Below are 25,902 nucleotides of genomic sequence, written 5' to 3' on the forward strand. Positions count from 1 at the left end.
TTCTCCTTCTGGCACTCCTATGATACAGATATTATTATTTCATGTTGTCCCAGAGGTCTCTTAAATTATCCTCATTTTTTCAAATTCTTTTTTCTTTTTGCTGTTCTAATTAGGTGTTTTCTGCTATTTTGTCTTCCAGTTCAGTGATTTGATCTTCTTCTTTGTCCAATCTACTGTTGAATCCTTCTAGTGTATTCTTCATTTCAGTTACTGTATTCTTCATTTCTGTCTGGGTCTTTTTAATGGTTTCTATGTTATTTTTTATACTTGCTATCTTTCTGTTGAGGTCTCATTGAGCTCATCCATTCTCCCCCTAAGTTCATTGAGCATCCTTATAACCATTATTTTGAATTTTGTCTCTGGTAGGTTGCTTGCCTCCATTTCATTTAGCTTATTTTCTGAGTTTTCTTCTGCTGTTTCATTTGTGGCATGTTTCGTTTTCTCATTTTATTAGCCTCTCTGTGTTCATTTATTTCTATGTGTTAGGAAGATTTGTTTCATTTCTCAGCCTAGGCCAGATGGCCTTATGTGGAAGGTGTCCTGTGTGTCCCAGTGGCACACTCTTCCTGATCACCTTTGCCGGGGGCTCTGGATGTGATCTTTGTGTGGGTTGTGTGTGATCTGCTATTGTGGCTAAGCCTTTATTGGTGCTAGTACATCAGTGGATGGGATTAACACTCAGGCTAATTGTGGGAATTGGCTGCTCCCACTGGGTAAAAGTTACTGTGTAGGGGGCTGATCCCACTGAATGGGATTTGTCCTAGCAGGCTTGTGTACTTGTTGAGACTGCCCTTTGTGTATACCACTTATGGGCCAATCAGGAGTTGCTCTGTTGTGATCTAATGCCAGCCTCCAGGTGCGTTGGTTTTGTGGCCCCTTGGGAGGGGCTCTCCAGTAGGCCTAGGTCAGCCACTGCCTTTGATTGCTTGGGGCTACCTGGTGCAAGCTACAAAGCTATTCTCAGGTGGTTGCTGCCTATGGTGGATCTATAGGTAAATGGAAGAGACAATGCTGTAGGCTGTGGTCCAGTTATCCCCAGTACCAGGGTCTGGGGCGGTTTAGCAGAAGGTCCAGTGCTCCTTAAGGCCTCTGGCTGCCTGTCAGTTGCCCATAAGACTCCGCAACTAGAAGAGCCTCTGGTAATACGCATGTTGGTTGGTGCAGGGACCCAGGGAGTCACCTGGATATATTGAACAGATTTCCCACAGCCACTACAGTGTCAGTTTACATGCCAGTGCTGTCTCTGTGGCTCCCTGTACAAGTTTCAGATCACAGCAAGGCCAGTGGCTGCCCACCTCTGGCCTGCAAACATCCGAGATCTGTTCAAGAATTACTGAAGCTTGTGGGCATGGGTTTGTGGCCCGCCACTGAAAGCTTCTCCCAGATGCATGGGCCACACAAACTGAGTGTTGCTGTTTACTGTTGAATTCATGTCCCAAGGAAAGCACAGGATGGGACTGGGTTGCCTAGGAGCAGGCTCGCCACAAGTAATTTATAGGTTAGGTGGGGTAGCATCTCAGTGAGGTATGGGGCCATCAAGCCTATACAACACCAGATTTGCTGCCAGCTCTGGGACAGCAGGCTCCCATAAAAGTCACATATCACTGTGAGACCTACTGCCATCTGGGATGGGCCCACAAACCCCTGCAATCTGCCCAAGCAATATTGTATCTCGAGCTGTCAGTAGTAATCTGCCCATCACTGTTTTCCTTAAAATTTGCTCAGTGTGCTAGCCGAGGTCTGTTGACTGTGAAGAATGCACCACTCTGGTTAGTGGCAAGGGCAGGCCAGCTGCCTGCAAATTGGGTGTGGGCACTTTGTGGATTGGAGGGAGCAGGATCTCAGGGAGACAAAGGCCATCAAGCCAATACAGGCTGTTTTGCTGCAACTTCTGTGTCCATGCGTTCTCACAGTAGTCGCACATTACAGTGAGACCAGCTGCTGTCTGGTGCGGTGCCACGGACCCCTGCGTTCCCCTAAGCGATATTGCAGCTCGTTCAGGCAGCAGTGGTCTGCCCACAACTGGTTTCCCTGAAATGTACTCACCGTGCTAGCCTGAGGTCTGTTGCCTGCACAGGATGCGTGGCCCTGGAAACGGGTAGAGCAGGCCGGGTAGGGCGGGCCACCTCCCCAGGCCAGTGCAGCTTCCGAATTGGCCATGCAGGGGGAGGGATCTGCAGTGGCAAGCTGGAGCCGGTCTGTAGACTGCCCCGTAGGAGGGCCCTCTGACTAAAGCACAATGGCAGCTGACTGTCCAGCCCTCGATCTGGCACCAGGCAATGCTGTCTTTCCCCATATGAATCTTGCCGGAGCCTCTATCCCACTGCCAGTGCCCTAAGTGAGTGTCCACAGGCAAGAGAGCCTGTGCGTGGGCCCTTTAAAGGGGAGTCTTGGATTTCAGTCTCCTTTCGTCTCTCCCTGACAGCCAGAATACTCTCCGATTTTTACAGTCAGATTTTTCGGGAACTCTTATTCCTTGGGCTGGGATCCTGAGCCAAGGAGGCCCCATATGGAGCTAGAACCCCACTCTCTTTCAGGGGGTCCTCTGCATCTCCGGGTGCAGGTCCAGCCCCATTTGCGACTTTGCCCGGCTTCAATGTAGTTCCTTTATATTATTGGACATACGTGTTATGATCAACTGAGCTTCAGGTGATTCTCCACGTTGACTATTTTATAATTTGATTATCATTTCAATGCAGATCTGAGAGGAGGCGAACCCTGCTTTTACCTAGTCTACCATCTTGACTCTCCAATCCCTCTCTTCCATTTTTAAGGACCCTTATGATTATATTGGGTCCACCTAGATGATCCGAGATTACCGCCTTACTCCCATCTGCTGTCTTAATTCTCCTTTGCCATGAAATGTAATATATTCACAAATTCCAGGATTAAAATGGGGATACCATTAATTCTGCTAACCATGTTCTCTTCAATTCTCCCTTGCCTTTCAGACTCAGGTAGCAGCAGCAAAGTATTCCCCTGAAATAAACAATGATTAGGCTCAATCTCTGGCAGGTCCACGTCCACTCTGCCTTGAGAAGGTGATCTTCCCGTTAGAGTTGCCTCCTGCATACCAGCAGAGGGCAGCATATTCACGACTTTGCTCCTGCCGGGTGGGTAAGATCAGAATTTTAGGCCTTGAACCTAATGGGCAGGAGCAACCTCACTGGTAAAATAAGGAAAGAGACAGTAGCAACCCTATGATTTCCATCTTTGTTCAATATGGCACCAAAGGAAGATAACACTACCCTGAAACCCCAGATTGTATTGGCCAACTAGCCTGTGCTGTAAGCACCAGCTCAAGCCACTATCCTGGGAACCAATTCCCCCTCTTAGAAGGTTGAGTTTTATTAACTAAGATTAGGTCTTATGTTTTCTTTATCAACTAAGATAAGTCATGGTCGTTCATACTCTATAAGTCTCAGAGTCTTTCTGTTGTCTGCCTGATGGGAAAATAATGAGATGTGACTCTTGCAATGCAATTATGTAGCTCATTCTGGGAGATAATACGAGTAATCCTTGGGCTGCACTAAGACGACCATATAAATAATTACATTTCACCACCACTATCAGATTGAGTGTCATGTCTGAAATCTGCTGTCTTTGTTAGGTTTGAAGCAGTCAGTTAATGGCTGTTAGCTATGTCCTGAATTCTTGTTGTTATATAGATTCTAGACTAGAATTAGAATGCTCTCTGCAAACAACTCTAAAAAAAGTTACTGATGACTTGGGCCATTGGAAACTGATGTGTGAATCTGTGTGAAGCCCAAAGACTAGTTCTCCCCTCCTGCAAGCCTAAGCGCTTCTGTGGTTGACCAAGGTTGAACCCACAAAAAAGGAGGGAATGGATCATTGTCTTCTGTTGACAACTTTAGAGCAACATGGGTGCCTGCAAATAATTATGCCTATGTTGCCTATAATGCATTTCTAGTTCAAGGACCTCCAAGAACAGGTGTATCTGATTCATGCATCTGTTATCAGTTCAACCCTTATCCCTTTTGCCACCTCCCACCGTGTATCCAGTCATATGCACGGGTGAGTAACAGACATCATGGACGTGAAAATTAGTTGGGGTGTTCTTTTCTATCAGCAATAAAACTGGACCATATACTTTGCAAGAATGAAGGTGTGGTTTGGGGATAAATCATATTCTATTTTTTTTTTTTTTTGCTAACAGATAATTCTTCAGTGTTCCTTAGTTTTGTCTATTTTGGTAGATTTTTCAAAAGGAAATTAAGCAACTCAACTTTTCACTTCCACTTTCAAGATATCAGGCTGATTTTTATTCCACTATAAACTGTTTAATCACTCCTGAACTACCCCATCAACTTTATTCCTTATAGAATTTTCTCTTTATTTTTTAATTAAAAATATTTTTGATATTTCTTTGTCATTATATTTGGTACTTAGCCTTTTGGGGAAATAGTCATATCCTCTCACTACCTTGAAAAATGAATTTCCATTGTACTTTTTACAATGTATTTTCTTTAATATACTTTTCTTACAACTGCATTTTCTTCTTTTGAGATATCTCTTTACCAAATACTTTACTATTGACTATTTTTTCTCTTTATTTTAGTTAATTTTTCCTCTCTGATTTTCAAATGCGTTTGAATTTTCTTTGAAAACTTGGAAGGTTACATCTTTTTTCTCTGTATCATGGAAGATGTTACGTTCTTTATGTCTTCTGTGGGAGTTTTTGATACAATATTTTCTTTTAATTTCTTTTTATCTTTCTTCTTGAATTTTATTATGTTCACTCAATGGAATATTTTAAACTTTCTTCTCTGTGTTATAATGAAATTTTCTTTTTAAAGAAATTTTTTCTCTGCCTCTTGAGAGTCACCTACCTTTCCTAATATTCTAGCATTTGGGGGCTCTTGACAATGATTGCATGAACTGAAGCCTATGGGAAAAAAACCTGACTGGAACACCTCACTGACTGGAGGCTGGTAAAATCTCTGATCTCTCCTGAAGGGAGAAGCAATCTATACCCTCTCTAGTGAATTCCTACAATAGCATGGCACACTGGCTGGCAGCAAGGTCTCCAAGACTTGACCATCTAGGTTGTGCCATGCTTAGCTGTGTTTAGAGAGTCACTTTTCTTCTCTGTGCCTCATTTTCTTCATCTGTAAAATGAGGAGAATAATAATCCCAAAGTCGATTGTGATTAAACTAATTCTTATAAAATACTTAGAACTACCTGACACATAAGAGATCATGATTAAATGGGAATGTTATTTTCTCTCCAGTATCCTATATTCAAACTATTCCGATCTCTCCTTGTTCCAGCCATAATGAACAATATGGAATTCTCTGGCATTTTGTGAGATTTTCTATCTACCTGTTAGGATTTTGTTGCTGTTGGGCTTGTTTGGTTTTTTTTAATGGTTGGCTAGGGATATTTTTGTACTTCACTTATAAAGGGTTGATAATGATCAAGTTAATCGTACTTTTAATTTCGTAGCACACAAAATAATCGGTTCAAACAAAAGTCCTGCCTTTTTTTGTTATTTATTTCCTTAAATTTATAACTCTCGTTTCAGACTCAACTTCTATTCCCATTTTCCACTGCCATAAATAACCTTTTCATTGTACTTGATAGTGATCCTTTACTACCTGGATATTCTAGAAAAATGTGTGTTGCGTGTAGTGTTAACATAAATGATATTGTGATGTGACTCAACCTTTTCTTATTTAAAAAAAAAAAAGGCACTGTTTTTAAGATATCTTTATGTTGATGAGTGGATACCAATCCATTGCTTCTGAACCGAACACAGTACTCTATGGACTCTATTCATTAAAATTTGTTTTACAACGTGGTGCCATAATATTTCACATTATGAAGAGTATTCCTGTACAAGTCCCCTTGTGGACTCATGTGAAAATTTCCTTGGCATGCATACCTAGGAGCAGAACCAAAAGATGACATAGTAATGAATTAGTAATGAATCACTAAAATGGCTGTGTAAGTCTATACTCACACCAGCAGTATTTAAATTTCCTTGATCCCAGTCAGAAAATCGAACAGTGCCAAGTTGTGGGGATAACTACACTTGAATCTATTAAACTCTCCAATTTTTTTTTCAGTCTGTAGAGGGATAAATATAAATTATTCCTAACAATTTAAGAAATTTTTATTTCCTTCAATACTGAGCCTGAACATTCCTTTATATGCTTTTTCTTTTTTCTTTTCTTTTCTTTTTTTTTTTTTAAGTTTTTCGGCTCACTTCTTTGCTATGCATGCAATTGGAAACAGCTGTTATGATGTTTCTTTTTGGTTTGATTGCGCAATGTTTTCTATTTCAGAACTTCACATTTCCTTACTTTACTTCCTCGTCTTAAACAGGTCAGAATGAGCAAGCGGCACATTACCGTGGGGCAGCAAACATGGGCCCTCCTCTGCAAGAATTTTCTTAAAAAGTGGAGGATGAAGAGAGAGACTTTGTTGGTACGGTTCTAACTCTATGTGTCCTCATATTTAGAAAAGGAAGAAATGTTTTCTCAGGCAGCTCAAACACTTTATCTTTCTTATTTAATGGTTTCATAGATATTCTAACTCACAGGCTGGATATTTTTTTCATATTCAGGACTTTGCTATTATGTCAAATAAGATTCCTTTAAAATAGATCATTATTATATGTCATACTGGCGGCATTTCTAAAAGAATTCATGTTCAGAACCTCCCTGAAAAATAAAGCCACATCTTTATACTGCAGAGATAACAATTCTTAACATCTAAACTCATTTGAAACTTGTTAAGTTCAGGATCAAAGTCTAAAAAAGAGGCAGAATTTAAGCTAGAATTAATTCAAAGTCTAAAAAAGAGGCAGAATTTAAGCTAGAATTAATTAAGCTTATTAATTAATAAGCTAGTCTATGGCCATGCCACCCTGAACAAGCCCGATCTCGTCTGATCTTGGAAGCTAAGCAGGGCCAGGCCTGGTTAGTATTTGGATGGGAGACCACCTACGAATACCAGATGCTGTAGGCATTAAAAAAGAAAAGAAAAGAAAGCCAAAGTTAAAAACAATTCCAAAGACTAACTGTAGTACTTCCATATAATTATACTACAGATATAGACAACGTCAGTTTGAAAGAAATAATAGGCATATAAACAAAGAAAAAGAAAATGTTTTTTGAATTTTTTGCTTTTATTAAGATAGTACTTATTTTCTTCTGATCATGAGAATGATTAGGTATGCTTTGTGTAGAAAATTCAATAAATTCAGAAAAATATAATAAGTTAAAATCACTTATAAAATACTCATAATTCAAGGGTCGATATACTAACATTCAATCTAATGAACATTTTGTGTGTGTGTGCCAATCTTATAAACATTGTGTGTGTGTGTGTGCACTTTCAACAGATTTGTACTGAATGCTCGGATTGGCAGGAATAGGTCTATAAAAATCCCTGCACGAAGTAAGGATTATATAAATATAAATATAAAAATTGGAGTCTACTCTATATAGATGTTTTGCTACCATCCTTCTAATTCTTTTTACATAAACATTATATCTGTTAATTTATCTAACTAGATAGATTATGTATAGATATAGACCAACACATATTGCTATAATAAGCACATATGGTGAATAAAATATATACCTATTTTAAAGGCCATGTGTTTAGAGTTAAAACTAACTAATAAATTATGTTCTTATCACTGGACTTCACATGTGTTCTGTTGCATTTCCAATTCTAGAATATTGTCGCAATGGCAAAGACTTAAATTTTTTTTTTTTTTTTTACGAGCAATATTTTGGGACATTATCCTTCTACATACAGGCAGCAGAAGATAAAAATATGACCTTGCTCCTGTTGTTGGAAACTGGTTCTCTATTATATTCCACTTAACACTTCTTTATCATCGTCGCTTAGGTTTCAACGTAACTGTAAATCATTGGGCCATTCATGAAACAACCCAGCCTTTAAACACTTGCATTAAACTATGATAAATTTAGATTCTCAATTACAGTTGGAATTGATGCTACAACTCTGTCTTGATGAATGATGTGCACTTTTCAAAATGTGCAAATTAAAGGATGAAAGAAAATTGGACATTTAAAAACTGGAGACAAGGGACATGGAATCCAAGCTACATAAGAGAATTATGCTTTAAATTGTTTATGGATGATGAATCTGTAGATAAACAGCTATTGATTTGTTTCATTTTTTTTCTCATTGCTGTGTAGGAATGGTTTTTCTCATTTCTTCTAGTATTATTTACATACCTATTTTCCTCCAATGTACATCAAGATAATGACTTTCCTCAAATGCCTGCCGTGGATCTGGGACGTGTAGATAATTTTAATGATTCTAATTATGTTATTGCCTTTGCACCTGAATCCAAAACAACCCAGGAGATAATGAACAAAGTGGCTTCAGCCCCATTCATGAAAGGTATGTTCTCCGGCGATTCATAGTGATTTCCTTATTTGCAAAATACACAAATTCATTTTGGAATTTCCTTGATAAACTGTGTTGTGTTTAAACTTCTAAATTTAATTAACAGTATTAATGCATATTCCTTTCAAATATCGAAGAGATTTTCTTACTGTTTTTACTAGTCTCCTATTGAGGAAATTTTATGTTAAAAGGCTTAGCCTCTTTATAGTTCATATTCAAATGAGGTAGTCCAAGATTATTCAAATGTATGTTCATGAGAAGATTCTGAAAAGATTGGGCGATGGTGACAGTATGGTTTTTTAATCTCTTCAAATACTTAAAAATTGAGAGAGAAATTAGACAGCAAAACCAGGAAACCATGGGCAATATTTACAACAAAATAGGTGATAAGGTGTTTCCTTGAACCCCCAAACACAAGGAAGTAGGAAAGATGCACTAACAACCACAGGCTTGCATGGTGTCTCTCTCCTGGATAGTGAAAAGACAAAGGGAAACAATAGGGTATCTGATGGGCCTGAGAAGAGAATGAGCCCCCTGAAGAAGAGACCAGTAGCCACTGCAAAGCAGAGAGGACCACTCTGAGAACAACTGAAGGCATTTTTAGTAATCGGATTGGTGGTGTAATATTAGAATGCTATTCTCCCGTTGGTATATATGTAAAGTGGGATATACTAAATAAGTAATTATGGAATAATCTAATTCTCTCACCCCCCGTGTCCTTGAAACACAGGACTCTCAGCATGGGAAGAAAGGAGATCCAGGGATATGGGACAGGAAATTGACAGGATGAAGTATCTTGTCATTCCAGATAGCTAGGGAGCCATTGAGAATGAGTCGGTTGTGTCAAAAGGACTCAGCAGCCAATGTAAAAAGATTGCCACCGGTCAAAGTTGGCATATGTGGAATTTCAACACGAATATTAAGTGCATAATTTAAAACTCATCCTATGTATAATCAAATCCATGCTTTCATAATGATATTGGAAGAAAAAAATGCTTGCCTTTGGAAGATGATAAGAAATCAGTTCTTGTGAAAATGTGTAAGTGGTGGAGGGGGGAATACCAGCATTTATCCTATATAAACTGTACTATTGAATAACTAACTAAACAAGGAATGAAAAGTACTGCTTTATAAATATTTTCTACTAATAAATGAGAAACAAATAATGGAAATAGAACATCACCATTTTAAAACTCCTAGTAAATTAATGGATCTAGACACTGAGTGTCAATGGCTGCTAATATCTCGAAAAGTGAGACGATCAGAAATTATGACACCCGAAGAAAGAATACACCACCACCTGTAGTCTTGCCAAAAGGATTGGAATCTGATTAAACCCCTGGACCCAGCTGGCAGGAAATACAGAGGACAATGGAACACGCTGAATTGTACCAGGAGTGTGTATTCACCAGAATCCAGACTGTGTGTTAAATGGCCTGGGTTTGGTCAGTAAGAGTCATTCATATTTTAGAATAAACAAAGTCTCTTGAGAAAACACTCCCCAAATTTAACAATTTTCTGCTGTCTTTGGAGTTCAGCCACACTGACACTGTCGTCAAATGGAAATATAATTATACTATCTACTTATAATTGTAGTGTATTTCAACTTTAAGACAGGGTTTGTGTGTAAATGAGTTTAAATGTACGCATTGATATTGTTATTATCCCAGATTCGTTGTGCTTTAAATTATTGATTAAATAGTTTATTTGGAAAGGCACAATCTAGTTGTGATAAAAGTGACTGCCATGTGACACTTCTGATTTTGTCTAGAGGGTTAGAATCCTCAAGTGTGAATCTCTTATTTAAGACCAGCACTGCCTTCAGTGAAGAAGCAACTTTAACATAAAATAGCTTTAACATCATCGAATGCATTATGCTGTCTGTGGTCCACATAGAAATCTTTTGTAACTATTCTCTTCTTGCGTGTGACAGGAAGAACAATCATGGGGTGGCCTGATGAAAAGAGCATGAATAAATTGGATTTAAACTATTCTATGGATGCAGTGAGAGTCATCTTTAATGATAATTTCTCTTATCATTTGAAGTTCTTCTGGGGCGGTAGAATCCCCAAGATGAAGGAACACAGAGATCATTCAGGTAACTTCTCTATTAGAAAAAAATATTTTTGCTATTATGTCATCAGCCACAAGGGAGCATATGTGACAGCAGAAGCATACACGATGTATATGTTTTAATTTCTACACATAATGAGATCCATTCTTATTAAATAAAGCCTATGCTCTTAAGTATATTGTGTTATTAAGAAATTATATTTGCTGGTACAGTCCTGCCCCACTTACTGACGGGGAAATGTTCTGAGAAATAGATCATTCAGTGATTCTGTCGTATGAACATCACAGACTGCATGTACATACACGAGCAAGGTCTAGCCTACTGCACACCTAGGCTATGTGGTAGAGGCCACTGCTCCTAGACTACACACCTGTACAGCATGTTACTGGACAAAACGACACAAGATCAAATGAAGCACAAGAGAAAACGATGCAATCGAGAGACCTGTAAACATGAGATGCATGAGGCTGCTGCCAGAGTAACATGAAATACTGTCTCACAGCAAAAATTGTTTAATATGAGTAGAAAGCGTACACTCTAAAATAATGATAAACTGTACAGTAAACACATAAACTAGTAATATGCTCGTTACTGTCATTATCAAGTATTGTGTATTGTCCATAACTGTATATGCTGTACTTTTATATAACTGGCAGTGCAGTAGGGTTATTTACACCAGCATCACCACAAACACTGGAGAAATGCATTGCACTACAATGTTATGATGGCTACGTGTCCCTAGGCAATGGGAATTTTTCAGGTCCGTTACCTGTGTCCCATCATTGACTCAACCTTCCTTATGCAATGCGTGACTGTATTCCTGCATCACTCCTAAATGAAACCTCAGGGAAGCCTCTTGCTCAACAATTCCCAAGCATTTTAAAAAATTTAGTGCTTTTTTGGCAAAAGCAACAGAAGAGCAAAGCTCAACAAAAATATTCGTGGCTAATGGAAAGAATAATAAGATTGAATGAAAAATTATTGAGAACTGATCTCAGGTGAGGTGTGCTCTGCAAACCTCACCCGAAAAGCCTTACCATACACTATATTACTGTGGACTTGGAGTGCATTTTGGAACATTTGAAATTTTCATTTTTCCTATAACCGGGATTGTTCCATTTGTCATAATTGTTTATGTTCTTCTCTTCCTAAAGCTCATTGTCAAACAGTGGATGAGAAAGTCACGTGTGAAGGTTCAGTGTTCTGGAAGAAAGGATTTATAGCTTTTCAAGCTGCCATCAATGCCGCTATCATAGAAGTGAGTATTAAGGGAACAAATTCATCATAAATTAAATTTTGATGGAAGATTATATAATGGATTGTCCTGTGTTACATTTAATTAAGTTATTCGTTTAATTTATTTGGCACAATGTACTGAACAACTGCTATGCAGTCATGAGCCACTTATGCACTATGATATTATGATGGCTACAATGTCACTAGGCAATAGGATTTTTTCAGTTCCATTATCATCTTATGGGACCACTGTCATGTATGCAGTCTGTCATTGACCAAAATGTTACTGTGTGGCACATGACTGTATTTAAACCATTACACTAAGCATAGGGGATCAAGAAATAGGTAGAATACAGGTTCTTTTCTTCAGGGATACTGGATAGTGCGGGGAGAGTGATGGATATATAGTCATAATAAGAGTTTAGGTTCCATCATGGAATTGTAAATGGTGTGCTAGGCAAACAATGAAGCAGAACGTACACTGATGAGAAATATCGGAGAAGACCTACTCACTGAAGTGACACTTCAGCTGAGACTTCAAGGTCGAGTAGAATTCCGTCCAGTGACGTTGGTAAGCAGGGATGTTCTAAGGAGTCGAGACAAAAACCCGAGTGTGCCAGGAACTACAAGGGGACAGGTCATGACAGGCAATGATATCTAAATGTGGAATGCATGTGATTTCTTACACTTGAGAAAAAAACACGTGAGGTTATAATTAGCTTAATGATAATTTGTTCAATTTGATAATTTGATAATGATAATTTGATCTTTTCCTTTAGATCACAACAAACCATTCAGTGATGGAAGAGCTCATGTCAGTCACTGGCATAAATATGAAGATATTGCCTTTCATTGCCCAAGAAGGCATTACAACCGATTTTTTCATTTTCTTCTGCATTATTTCTTTTTCTACATTCATATACTATGTATCCGTTAATGTTACACAAGAAAGACAATACATGAAGTCGTTGATGACAATGATGGGACTTCGAGAGTCAGCATTCTGGTAAGTCACATGGCCACCATCTGTCACGTAGCGTACGTCAACAGAGCTAGTTGGCTGGACCCCCGAGACCTGTAAAGTATCCTATCATAAAGTCTGCATTACAAATGATTGAGGTAGATAGACTCATAGGCTTGGTAAATGAAACTTTTCATACTTCATCAAATTAAAGAAAGTCTAATTCTATAGAGTGCTGATACCCAAATCACTAACCGATACAAAGAATGACTGCCAGTCACTAATGACCATATATGGGTGACTACACACACACACACACACACACACACACACGTGCGTGTGTGTATATGTATAAATTTGAGGTTTCTAATATTTGATGATGTATGTCTCAGGTATTTTATTAGAACGGATGATTGGTTGTGACTTCACGGTGAATGAATTATTACTTTTAAGACACTGAAGAAAAGGAACCCCCATGTGCTCTTTAAGCCCCGAGCTTTCTTTAGCGGAGTTTGCGTAGCAAAATGGTAAAAACCCAGGCTGGGAGGCAGGAAGCCATGGGTCACTTGGAACAAGTTACTTAATCTCTCTAAACCTCAGTTTCCTTTTCCATAAAACATTGATAGTAAATGTCTATTTCTTATTGGTCATGAGGATGAAAGCAGAAAAGGTACTTAAGTGACGTGCATGGCGCTTAAGAAAAGTTAAACACTCGGTATGAGGTAGCACTCCGCATGGGGGTGTAGCACAACCTGAGACACGCAGCTGAGGAAACCAAGGATTGAATTCCAGTTGGCAACAATTTTTTTTTAACGAGTTTCGCCAAAAGATGTTTTTGAGACATATAGCAGTAAAAGCGTAAGTTCTAGAGCGAAGAAGCAGTAGTTTAAATTTGCCTTTTACATACTGTGGTAGTCTCATGTTAAACAAGATTTGTAGAATATATAGAATAGTTCTAGACATATGTCACATGGTCTATAAGAGAACTTTAGATAACGTCGAGTAGGAAGACCACGCATTTTTAACGCTGCCAATTTACACCAAATTTATTTATTTTTCCTCCATGAATGTTCAATAAACTGAGTGCAGAAGTAGCGAAAATGGATTGCTGGTTTGGTCTAGAATGGGAGATTTTTCTGGTGCCCCTTTTTGTATTAAAATTGCATAATTCAATACTGAAGGAAATTTTGGTCACTATAATTTTAAAAATCATGGAAATCTTTGAGTCAGAGAAAAAATAACCAATATGATTAAAAAAAGAGAGAGAGAAATCAAACAAATCCAATAAGGAAATGTTAAAAAAAAAAAAAAGTCATAACTTTTCCCCAATAAGAAAAGGCTGTGACATTCTGGTTGTGTGGCCTATAAATGAAATTAAGGAGAGGTTTATAGAATGCAGACAGATGAACAATTTCAGATGAGCAGAAATATTTGTATAAAGGGAATCATCACTATTAGGCAAGATTTTTCAAAATATGATGGCATTTTCTACTTTGACTAAAACTAACTGTTCATTACGGACCTATTATGGAGTAGTTACCATATTAAACCCATTTTATACAAGATTTTATTTAATTCTCTTATTATTTTTCAGTAAAGGGTAAGGAAGTTTAAAGAGATTAAGTAACTACCTTTCAGGATCATATAGTTACAGTGTAGTAGAGAAAACTTGAACCTACATCTGTTTGATTGGATAGTTTATCGTCTTTTCCCTATAAAAAACTTTCTTCCTCTTTCTTTCGCATTGATAGCAAGGATTAACATATCTTCATATCCATCTATATATCTATAACTATGTCCTAGGTCTATGTGTATATCTATCTCTATATCTAATCTATATCTAATTGTCTATATCAGAGGTTGGCAATCATTGATTTTTTACAATCTGTAAACTAGAAATGGCTTGTACATTTTTAAATGCTTGAAAAAAATCAAAAGAACAATAATATTTTATGGCACACAAAAATTTACATAAAATTCAAATTTCAGTGTCAACAAATCATTATTGGAACCCAGCCATATCCATCATTTGCACGTTATCTATGACTACTTTTGTGTTACAAAGGCAGTATTGAGTCATCGGAACAGACCAAGGGTCTGAAAAGCCTAAAATATTTACTATCTGGATCTTCAAAGAAAAAATTTGCTGATCCCTGCTTCATAATCTATTTTTTTGCCCATGGTATTCATACAATTACTTATCTGAAAGGAGAAGTCTAGAACTGACAAATCCTCACAAATGTCACCCCCCCCAAACCTCTCCCAAATATCACCCAGTTTCTTTCTTTCTTATTTTGCAATTAGCTACCAATTTTACCTGTTTACTTGTTTATTGCCTACCTTCCCCTGTAGACTATGAATTTTAGGGGCAGAGAAGTTTTTTTATTTATTAACTGGTATTCTCTTTACTCTTGATATATGAGAAGCTTCATAAATCACTTGCCAAATAAATAAATGAGTGATAAAGTAAGAGCACTCTGAAACTGCTGTTTTGTTTCTACGCCAGGCTCTCCTGGGGTTTGATGTACGCTGGCTTCATCTTTATTATGGCTACTCTGATGGCTCTTGTTGTAAAGTCTACCCGTGTTGTCGTCCTAACTGGCTTTGCGGTGGTGTTCACCCTCTTTCTCCTCTATGGCCTGTCTTTGGTGAGTTGGTGATCTCTCTCTCTCAGAAAAACCTACCAATCATTTATCACTGATTCTGATCACACCTGTTTTGCTCTGTTCTGTTTGTAGTATTTGAGAATTTGCACGAGACAGTATCTAGAGGTGGGGTGGGGGAAATGGATGAAATATACTTTGTGTTATGAAATTCTTTTTATTATGCTATGGATGATTCTCAGAGGAGTTTTTCTCTTCTCTCAGATCACTTTAGCTTTCCTGATGAGCGTGCTGGTAAAGAAACCTTTCCTTTCTGGCTTGGTGGTCTATCTCCTCACTGTCTGTTGGGGAAGTCTGGGATTCACTGTGCTGTACAGACATCTTCCTGCCTTTTTGGAATGGACTTTATGCCTTCTCAGCCCTTTTGCTTTCACTGCTGGAATGGCTCAGGTAAGAGTTAATATAATTATTTCATTTTTTTTTAACAAAACATTTAAAACAGATTTTCTCTGAATAATTCATGCTACACATGCTGAACATTATAATTCCCATCCTCCTTTGTAAAGATACATACTAAAGAGATAGAAGATGTATGTTTTTATTTTTCTCTCTCAGCATAATTAGTTTTTTTTGAGTCGCTAACTACTAGCTGATACTCCATTACTGATGGGGTAGCTTTTACTTTTGATGGGCTGTCCCAGGGAAGATTTATCTAATTTAATGCTCAGGAAACATGATCCTTAACAGTATCACAAATATTTGAAAACCAGCAATTCCGTAGAAGTAAATTTTTATTTTTTGCTTGGCCAATTGTAATAAAACTGAACCTCCTCTCAGGAAAAATTTAATTCTAGTTGCGACATCATAACTACAAATGCTAAATGAAAGAATGGAAAGTTAAGTTACATATGAAAACTCACTGTATCTTAGTATAGTAATTAGTCTACTGTCTTCTGTCCAACTACTGAAGTATTCACTTCTCCACGGTTTTACTTTCAAATCCTATCCCGTCTTCATTGCCCTCCTTTTTCCCCATCCTAAACCGGATGCAATCCTATATCACCTCCTTAAGTTTTTACTCCTGCTTAGAGGACTTGCCTGCTGCCGTCTGTGGGTCTCTAAGCCTTTAATACCTACCTGCATTAACTTCCCAAATTGCTTTGTAGTTAGATGGTTTCATTTGTTATATCTTCCAATAGACTAGAGGTCTGTAAAGATAGGAATTATGTTAATCTTTTTAATCCCAGTGTCTAGCAGAATTAAGACAATAATTCTTGATGCTCTATCTATCCTTTTAAAATTCAATGCATGTGTCTTTTTTTTCCAGCTGCTACATTTGGACTATGATGTGAATGCTAACATCCATTTGGATTCTTCAAACAACCCGAACCTGATAATAGCTATTCTTTTCATGTTGGTTTTTGATACTCTTCTCTATTTGGTTTTGACACTATATTTTGACAAAATCTTGCCCAGTAAGTAGTACCATGATTATGACTCAACACAATTTCATTCGTTGCATTTCTGTTAAGTAACTATCTACAACGTATTGAATATAAATTAGCAAGCTTTTTTTTTCCCCCCTAAGATCTTGTTCTACGGTAACACTTTAGATTGTTTCTTTTTAAAAAGAGACACTTTTGTAAGAGATCGAGGATAATTGCATCATTAGTGCTTGTATCAGAGCTAGATGACGAATGCTATTGCTGTGATGACGGTAACCCTTGAAGTGGTGGCTGACCCCATATTTAATTTTGCCTCCTGTTCACGTAGCTGAATATGGTCGTCGACGTTCTCCCTGCTTTTTCCTGAAATCCTCTTTTTGGTTTCAACACCAAAAGGTTGACCATGTGGCCCTTGAGAACGAACTAGATTTAGATCCTTCATCTAATGACGCTTTTGAACCAGTGCCTCCAGAATTCCGTGGGAAAGAAGCCATCAGGTAATCACGAAATTCCATGGAGCTGCAAATGGAAAACAGATCAGAGACCAGAGACCTATCGGGCAAAACATAGATGTGACCGAGATTTTCTTCAGTGCCTCTTTGTGCGCACCGATATCCCAGCGACTACACACGTGAAAAGTTACACTCTTTCTTAATGGATTTTGTTTTCTCACGTTGTCAGCATTTACATTTTACTGCTGAAGAACTGAAATCCATGAGTTTCGAGTCTGCAGAGTTTGTAAGAGAGCTAGTGAGTGCTACAACTGGGGCTTGAGCCAGAAGGGTCTCACTCCGCAGCCCCCACCTTTCTGTGGGGTGTTGCTGCTTCTCCTCTTTTTCTGCACCCCAGTATTCCTACCATAGTGTTTCCACCGCTGGTGTCATCCCCTGCGTTCCTCTTATTCAGTCACGTGTCACAGTCCTTACAGCATTCCATTTCCACTCACTCGTTGCTGCCTCCGTGGAGTAGCCTGTCCAGCCTGTGATCGGGGATGTTGCTGCAGGTCAGCTGGGCCTGTGCAAGGGATGAGACCCCTAGATTCCCCCACAGCCTCGGGGACTTGATCTGTCCGCCTCCACAATCTCCTCAAAACACATTTTCTTCTTTTTTTTCAGAATAAAAAATCTTAAAAAGGAATATAAAAGAGGAAAGAATGAAAGAGTAGAAGCTTTAAAAGGTAATATGATATCATAGTCACACGGCTGTTTGATTTAGTGACTATGTCTCACTGTTATACTGTCTCGGTAGAGGTTAAGAGTGGATATTCCAGATATCATGACTCTCCTTTATTTGAACACATTGTGTTTCCTTCTAAGTAAATGAAAAACCGCATAACAATTTTAGAAAGTCAGATACACCCCTGATACCTTATAGGTTTGAAAGATGTATGAAAGTATCATGATGGTTTGTTTCCAACTCATCACGTTCCCTAATCCTAAAGCTATCTTTATTGTAGTGAGTCTATCGTTAATGACAAAACCACTTTGATCCAAAATATTGTAATCACATAATAATATATTATGGTAACGTTACATCTATAAAACATGTATTATAGAAGATATAATTTCAAAGAAAAGAATTTTGAGATGGATTTTATTTTTAATACTGCTAGCCAAATATACTCATGCTATAAGAACTTACAGAAATTTCAGAGACTGTGAAGTCACTATGTAGAGGCTCTGAGTGTAATTATTTATTTTTTTGAAATAACACTAGGATTGGTATTTGACATTTATGAAGGCCAGATCACCGCCCTCCTCGGTCACAGTGGAGCTGGGAAAACAACCCTGTTAAACATGCTCAGTGGACTGTCGGTCCCAACATCTGGTGAGAAGACAATTCTCCAACGACAAGATCATGGGCAAATGACTTAACTGTGCATTTCACTAGTTAACTGGTTTCGTTAATTTCAACAGTTTTTAGTTTCATTAACAACTAGTCACACTTGGGTATTTAGAAGTTTTAGAAGTTTTTTTCAAGTTATTCTTTTGTAGATTTATGTTCTATTTATTTAGAAAAACCTTTGTGGTTTACATATTTCCTGAGTAGCTTTACGCTTATCAGTTGGCATTCCAGCTCGATCAGGTGTATTGGGAACATTAAATTTTGAAGCAGTCAATAGTGTACCCCTTATAGATACGATTTCTTTAACGGACTCTAGTGATTAACACACGTCGTTTTTCATTTTAAAATATCTTAAATAAAGCGTGGGACATTATCCTGATGCTAACTCTCTACCCTCTCCTTTTAGGTTCAGTCACCATCTATAACCACTCACCATCAGAAGCGGCCGACTTGGAAACTGTCAGCAAGCTCACCGGAGTTTGCCCACAATCCAATGTGCAATTTGGCTTCCTCACTGTGAGAGAAAACCTCCAGCTGTTTGCTAAAATAAAAGGGATTCAGCCACATGAAGTGAAGCAAGAGGTAGATGAACACATTAGAGGTCACACGGCCCCGAAAATGAAACTGTTTACCTAGGAAATTCTACATTCATTTGTGTTATTTCTATAGATTCATCATCAAAGGGCAAAAAGGCCCTTTGTCATGAAAAGCAAAATGAGTGTTTTTCAAACAAACATTCTGGGTTTTGGACTAACTCTCTTTTATTTGGTTAGGTGCAAAGGGTTTTACGGGACTTGGAGATGGAAAGTATCCAAGACATCCTTGCTCAAAATTTAAGCGGTGGACAAAAAAGGAAACTAACTTTTGGGATTGCCATTTTAGGAGATCCTCAGGTAAATGGAACTGAAATTACTGGTAAAATCAGATTGAGGACTGTGAAGTTATTGTATTTGATCAGAGTTAATGTGCAAGTGATAAATGTAAAGAGACCCGTTAATGAAAAATTAAATACTAAGATATTTCTCCAGGTACTTCTATGAGTATATTGCTTTTTAAAAGACTCTTACTGTAAGGGAGAAATGAATTTATGTGCTTTCCTACTGTGCAGATCTTGCTACTGGACGAACCGACGGCTGGATCAGACCCTCTTTCAAGGCATCGTGTGTGGAGCCTCCTGAAAGAGAAGAAGTTAGACAGAGTAATTCTCTTCAGCACCCAGTTCATGGATGAGGCTGACATTCTGGCTGGTGATTCTTAGTTTTTTGTTTTGTTTTGTTTTGTTTTGTTGTTGTATCTTAGTGAGAAAATAGGGACACGTGTGGAATACGTATAGATGCCTTCCAGCACAGCTGCCTTGTGTGTGACTGCCATGAGCCAAGACAAAAGAATCTTTCCCTCACCCATTTGAGTGCCAACATCCCTCAATACATTGTTTCATGGAAATATTCTGATTCTCTTGCAAAGCAGCTCATTGGTTGTAAGATATATAGCGTATTCTCAAAGATAAACTGTTATATTCCATGTGAAAGTCATTTGGCTTGAAACAGATCCTTTCAATGTATAAAAATTTTTCTAAATATACTAGAGACTAAACTAACATCATTTTATCATTGGATAAAATCATTTTAGTTATTAGATGACAAAGACAGTGGCTTAGATATGATTGGAAATCGATAGCATCTGTTTTAGTGGGTCGTGCTTCTAAAATACATCCTTTATTAACAGGTTTGTTCTTTTATACACAGTGAAAAAATAATTCCTTAATACAAATTGTTTTTTGGCTTTTTTCTACTTAGATCGGAAGGTGTTTATATCCAACGGGAAGCTGAAGTGTGCAGGCTCTTCTCTATTCCTGAAGAAGAAATGGGGCATTGGCTACCATTTAAGGTCTAACCGTTATTGTTAGAGACACATTAGAACATGTAGAACATGTTGGAAATGTTGAGGGCAGGTGACATCGGTGTTGGCACGTTGAAGTAGGCAACACAACCAGTCACTTCATTTCAAGAGAGCTGTATTAGAATTATGCCACAACTGTTCTCTTTCTTAGCTAAAATGAAGGATATGTGGGGTTCTAGACATTAATGAAATAAGGATGATTAAGCTAAGTTTAAATAAAATTTTTGAAAAATATCTTCACAATTCATTGTTTGCTTAGAGAAATTTACTGATGAACCAGCCCTTTTCCTTATCATATTCTGGATACTTATTTTGGCTTATCTTGACAATTTCAATAGCCTCTTTCCTGTTCTCCCTGAATTCATTTGCTCTTCCATTCTTTTCTGTCTCCTTCTCTTCTAGATAATAGTTATTATCATTATTAAGTAATGTCTGTCACTTAGTAAGTATTGGCTATGTTTCAGGTACTAAGATGTGGAATATTCATGTAAACATATTTAATCTTCCAAATAAGTCTAAGAAGATGGTATGATTATCCTCTTTTGACCTGTCAGAGTGTTTTAATAATCTGCCCACTCACATCATTTATAAGTGATAGAATCTTTGGAGCAAGATTACAGGTGTAATATGAATCTCTTCCTACATTTCCCACTAAGATATTAATATTTCTTAAGAAAATAATTCAAATCACTTCATCTCCAGTGGTTAAATGAATCCCCCATTATTTACGTCAAGTGTTTAACCTGATTAAATCTATCATTCCATCATGATTGCTTGGCCCATCCTGACTGATCAATACCTTCCAACTAAAAGGAATCACTCACTGTTCTCTAGGTATGTCTCACAGCTCACTCAGTGTCTCGTCTCTGCTTGAGCTGACACATCTGTTTGACATGTCCTCCTCACCCCATTTTAACTGTGTTTAAACCTTATTCATTCTTGAAGGGTCTTTTCTGAATGTTTTCTCCTTAAAAAGCATCCATTCTTCTGGAACCTCAAAAGCACTATTTTGAATTGTTGCCTTAGGCAACTTAATTAACTTCCTTGATCCTCAGTAACTTCAATTATGAAATAGCAGTACTCATACCTACTTTGCATTTAAGACAAAAATATTGAACAAATGAGTAACTGACAATGTGCAAAGTACTTAATTGATTTAACTCAACTTCCCTCTCTCTCATGTATTCTATAATATGCTATATTATATGTTATATTATATTTATTATATTAATTATATTCTGCTACAAGCTCCTTTAGGGAAGCTTCTGTATTCTTCCTATTTGATATCCAGGAGACTGCTTAGCATAGGGCCTTGTAAACACAGAAGAGCATTTTCTAAAATTGATTTTTAGGTTTGTGTCACCAAAAATAATTGTGATGCCCTCGTTCTGTAGCTTCAGTAAATTTCAATGCGTGTAACTAATGGGTTTCTAAATTCCAATGATTTGACAAAGAACTGCATCTGTTTCATGAGAAGGCAGACCAGCTTTGACTTGAATAAATTTTGCACCCCCCCCCAAAAAAAAGATTAAATTAGCTAACATATATTGGGAGGTTACTCAGTACTCTCTCATACATACTTTGTTGTATCCTGTGTTTTGAAATTCGTTGAGAGGTTGGTATTGTTTCATCTCGCAGAGGAGAAAACCGATGCCCAAGTACATTAAACCTGTGCTCTGGGATGTGCATCAGGGGGACACTAGAACCACGTTCATCATATCTGCAGCAAATTACCTCCATTTTTGTCTCTACCATGTTTTAGTGGTAGTTTTTGCAGAACTCATGCTTTACCGCAAACAGAGAATTCCAAGTTGAGTTGTAGATAAAACTGGGCACCCCGAGCCAAGATCTTTTCTCCAAATAACAATCCTCGAGTCATCTTATCTGTCTCTAATACACTAGTTCCTCTGCCATGTTGTATAGATTATATGGTTTGGATGATATTAGTATTTTTATGTCTTGCTTCTTCCATTCTATTATATATGCTTTGTCTTATAAATATTAAGAAGTGACAAGTACATAGTACAATTGTTTGTAGAGATGATGTTAGAGAAAATTAACTTTAACTTACTTTTTTTTTTAACATTAGTTTGCATCTGAATGAAATGTGCAATCCAGACAATGTAACATCACTTGTCAAACAGCACATCCCTGATGCCAAATTAACAGCACAGAGTGAAGAAAAGCTTGTATATACTTTGCCTTTGGAAAGGACAAACAAATTTCCAGGTAACAGAATGTGGAGACCACAGATGACTTACAATGATGTTACAGTTAACATTAGTTCTTTTGCATTTATTATTATATTGCCTAACAGTTATCCCTAACATAAAAGCGTAAATCTCTACTTTCCGGGAAGTATTTCTTAAATAATGGGGGTTTAAAATTAAATATTTCTTGTCTTAGTTGGGGCTGCTATAACAGATAGTATAGAGTGGGTGGCTTACAAACACATTTTTTTCTCAGAGTTCTGGAGACTGGGACATCCAAGGTCAGGTGCCAGCACAGTTGGGTTCTGGCGAGAGGTATCTTCAGGGTTGTAGACTGCTGACTTCTCTTCTCACATGTCAGAGAACAGAGAGAGAAAACAAGCTTTCTTCTTACTCTTAGAAAAGCATTAATTCCATTTACCAAGGCTCCACCCTCATGACCTCATCTAATCTGAATGACCTCTTAGGGACCCCGCCTCCTAATACCATGGCATGAAGGGTAGATTTCAAAATATAAATTCTAGGTTGACAGAAACATTCAGTCTATGCATAACACCCTTTATAATCTAATTAAAAATTTAAAAACACGTTAAATAAAACAGTAATTTCAAAAGTCCTCACATGCGTCGTTTTCTAAGAATGAAAAATAAATAAATGTTTAAAATTTTATACTCAACAAGACATGGAAACTAACCCACTGTATAGATTGTTTTATAAACAGGGGAATGTCTGTATCATAACTTTGTTTCTGACATATGTATTTGGTTTGTCACAAATGTTTTCTAGTTCTGAAAAATATAGTTATTGTCAATCTCATTATAGATCATATTTTTTGATGGATTTTTGCATCTACTTTTAGACCTTTACAAGGATCTTGATAGATGTTCTAACCAGGGCATTGAGAATTATGGTGTTTCCATGACAACTTTGAATGAGGTGTTCTTGAAATTAGAAGGAAAATCAGCTATGGATGAGTCAGGTAAAAAAAATTGAATTTTATCTTTCCGTGTGATATTTATTTTATTTTATTTATAAAATAAATGCATTTATTTTATTTATTTCTCTCCATGCTGGTCTCCCATCTTGAGTTTCTTATTTTACTAAGCTTGTGGAGTACAGCAGTATATAAGGCTAGGTCCTCAAGGAGCAGACAACAAATATGTAATATGATATTCCTTGAATATAAGAGCTATAGAGAAAAGAAAGTTAAAATTATAGATTGACAGTTACTTTTCTGGTAGTATTTTGGGGATATTATTCCAACGCCTTCAGGATTCCATCCTTGGTGTTGAAAGATTTTCTGTTAGTCTAATTATTATTCCTTGGAAAGTGTTCTGCCTTTTCTAATTACTCTATTTCCTTGTTTCTGGTTTACTATCATCCTACTATGTTTACTCTTTGCTATACTTTTTCATTTTCTTTTTTTCCTGATTGATCAAGTGTGTGTTTTTTTTATCCTTGTCATCCACTTCTGAAGTTATACACTTGATACCTTTTCCATAGTGGTTACACTTAACTTTTAATATACATCTAGCTCTCTGAAAGTCTAGAGTTGATCAGTTTTTCTGAGCTCCTTTTCCAAAAGAAGTAACTTTTATCTTGTTTTCAGCCATGGCTATATTAAAAAATATTGTCTCTACCAATTTCATATTCCTAGAGAGGAAAGTGGAGGTAGCTATATGTATTAACTCTTCCACCTGGTCAGAAGTACTAAGTTAGTTTAACTATTACAATGAATAGATTTTTCTAGGTTCAATATGGCTTTCTTTTCATTGATTTCCCTGGAATGAATTAAGTCCTTTGAAGCTGCAGACACAGAACATTTTTTTTTTTTCAGAAAATACAAGATTTTCTTTTATTGTATCATGTTTTTCTTCTTGCAGTATATAATTTTTTTTGCTTTATTCTTATTTCTTATTTGCTCAAGTAAAGCCATGAATTTCATTATTTGTATCTTTGTCCAAGACCATGTACCCTGACACCATTTGGTAAAAAGATGATTATAGAAAAATCCAAATAATGCACATCTAAAACGGCACTTCATAAATTACCGATCTTATGTTTTATAGATAGCGGAATCTGGGGACAGTTACAAAGCGATAGGACAAAAGACCCAGGAAGCCTTGTTGAGCTGGAACAACTTTTGTCTTCCTGTCACGAAACAAAGAAAGCTGTCAGAGGCATGGTTCTTTGGAGGCAGCAGGCCTGTGCGATAGCGAAAGTTCGCTTCCTAAAGTTAAAGAACGAAAAAAAAACTCTGATGACCATGTGAGTACCTGGGTGTTTCAGATATGTTTGGTCACTCCACTCAAAATAAATTCAAGAAAAGAAGAAGAAAAAAAAAACCCTCAGATAAATAAAGTCCAGCAACTGTATATGGTTCTTTTATTTAACACGGAAGCCAAATTTTAATTGTGTAGGCGAGGATATAATTGAACCAAATAAAGTATGGAATTTTTCTTTTAATTTTGTACAGAATCTGCTCTTGCCAAAGGGTTATGGTAGTTTTTTAGGAGCATGAAATTTAGCACTTAGGTCCCACCCCAAAGACTTGCCTCCATGCTGGGCCGTATCTTGGCCAAGGCCTAAGGTCACCCTCTGGAACCTACCAGGTGGTTCACACCATATAGTCCTCTATAGCTTCAGGCTCTTCCTGAGTAATACCTGCCTGCATAAGCCCACCCTCCTCTCCAGAGACTCATTCATTCAAAACTGAGGGGTGAGCACCTCCGCAGAACACTCTTGTAAATGTCTGTAATGCTCGTCAAAATAAATCAGACATGCAATTCAGCTGTCGAGAGTGATTAGAAGTACACTAATAAGGCATAGTACCACATTAGACGACATTGTCTACTATAGCATTCAGTACGAGAGAGGTTATGTGCAAACAGAGACATCAAAAAAAGAAATTTACATGAGGAAGAATTTGAATTTGGTGTAGGAAAACAGAACATTTAGCTAAGAAAAGAAAGAGGGATGGAAATTCAGACAGGGAGAAGTTCTGAGCATAGTTGGACATGGAGAATCTGAAGGACTGTCATTAATTTGAGTTAATTGCAATATAGAGAGTACCAAAAAACTAAAAATAATTTTGATAATATATTACATAGAGCTAGAGAGTTTGGACTTTATGAGTAATAAGGAACTATTAAGGTTTTTTTGTTTGTTTGTTTTGAACAGGTGATTGATATAATTAGAACAGAATGACAAGAAACT

General features: G+C 37.3%; 1 protein-coding gene and 1 pseudogene across 2 annotated transcripts in view; both read left to right on the plus strand.

Annotated features, from left to right (window-relative positions):
- Nucleotides 1–25,902, plus strand: part of ABCA9 (ATP binding cassette subfamily A member 9) — a 65,135-nt gene that overhangs the window by 4,156 nt on the left and 35,077 nt on the right. For both annotated transcript variants that reach the window (XR_005652026.1, XM_039859110.1), the window contains exons 2-19: nt 6,350–6,451; nt 8,200–8,407; nt 10,347–10,511; nt 11,642–11,745; nt 12,503–12,729; nt 15,191–15,332; nt 15,552–15,737; nt 16,615–16,762; nt 17,061–17,229; nt 17,848–17,909; nt 18,449–18,559; nt 18,984–19,159; nt 19,351–19,470; nt 19,686–19,824; nt 20,374–20,464; nt 22,566–22,705; nt 23,546–23,665; nt 24,756–24,954. Coding sequence is in view for 1 of the 2 variants with exons in the window: in XM_039859110.1 (XP_039715044.1) it covers nt 6,356–6,451; nt 8,200–8,407; nt 10,347–10,511; nt 11,642–11,745; nt 12,503–12,729; nt 15,191–15,332; nt 15,552–15,737; nt 16,615–16,762; nt 17,061–17,229; nt 17,848–17,909; nt 18,449–18,559; nt 18,984–19,159; nt 19,351–19,470; nt 19,686–19,824; nt 20,374–20,464; nt 22,566–22,705; nt 23,546–23,665; nt 24,756–24,954 (2,603 nt within the window). In the remaining variant the exon portion in view is untranslated. The remainder of the gene's footprint in view (nt 1–6,349; nt 6,452–8,199; nt 8,408–10,346; nt 10,512–11,641; nt 11,746–12,502; nt 12,730–15,190; nt 15,333–15,551; nt 15,738–16,614; nt 16,763–17,060; nt 17,230–17,847; nt 17,910–18,448; nt 18,560–18,983; nt 19,160–19,350; nt 19,471–19,685; nt 19,825–20,373; nt 20,465–22,565; nt 22,706–23,545; nt 23,666–24,755; nt 24,955–25,902) is intronic.
- Nucleotides 6,876–6,994, plus strand: LOC120600431 (uncharacterized; annotated as a pseudogene).

The sequence above is a fragment of the Pteropus medius genome, unplaced genomic scaffold, assembly GCF_902729225.1.
Source record: "Pteropus medius unplaced genomic scaffold, Ma_sr-lr_union100, whole genome shotgun sequence".
NCBI classification, from domain to species: Eukaryota; Metazoa; Chordata; class Mammalia; order Chiroptera; family Pteropodidae; genus Pteropus; species Pteropus medius.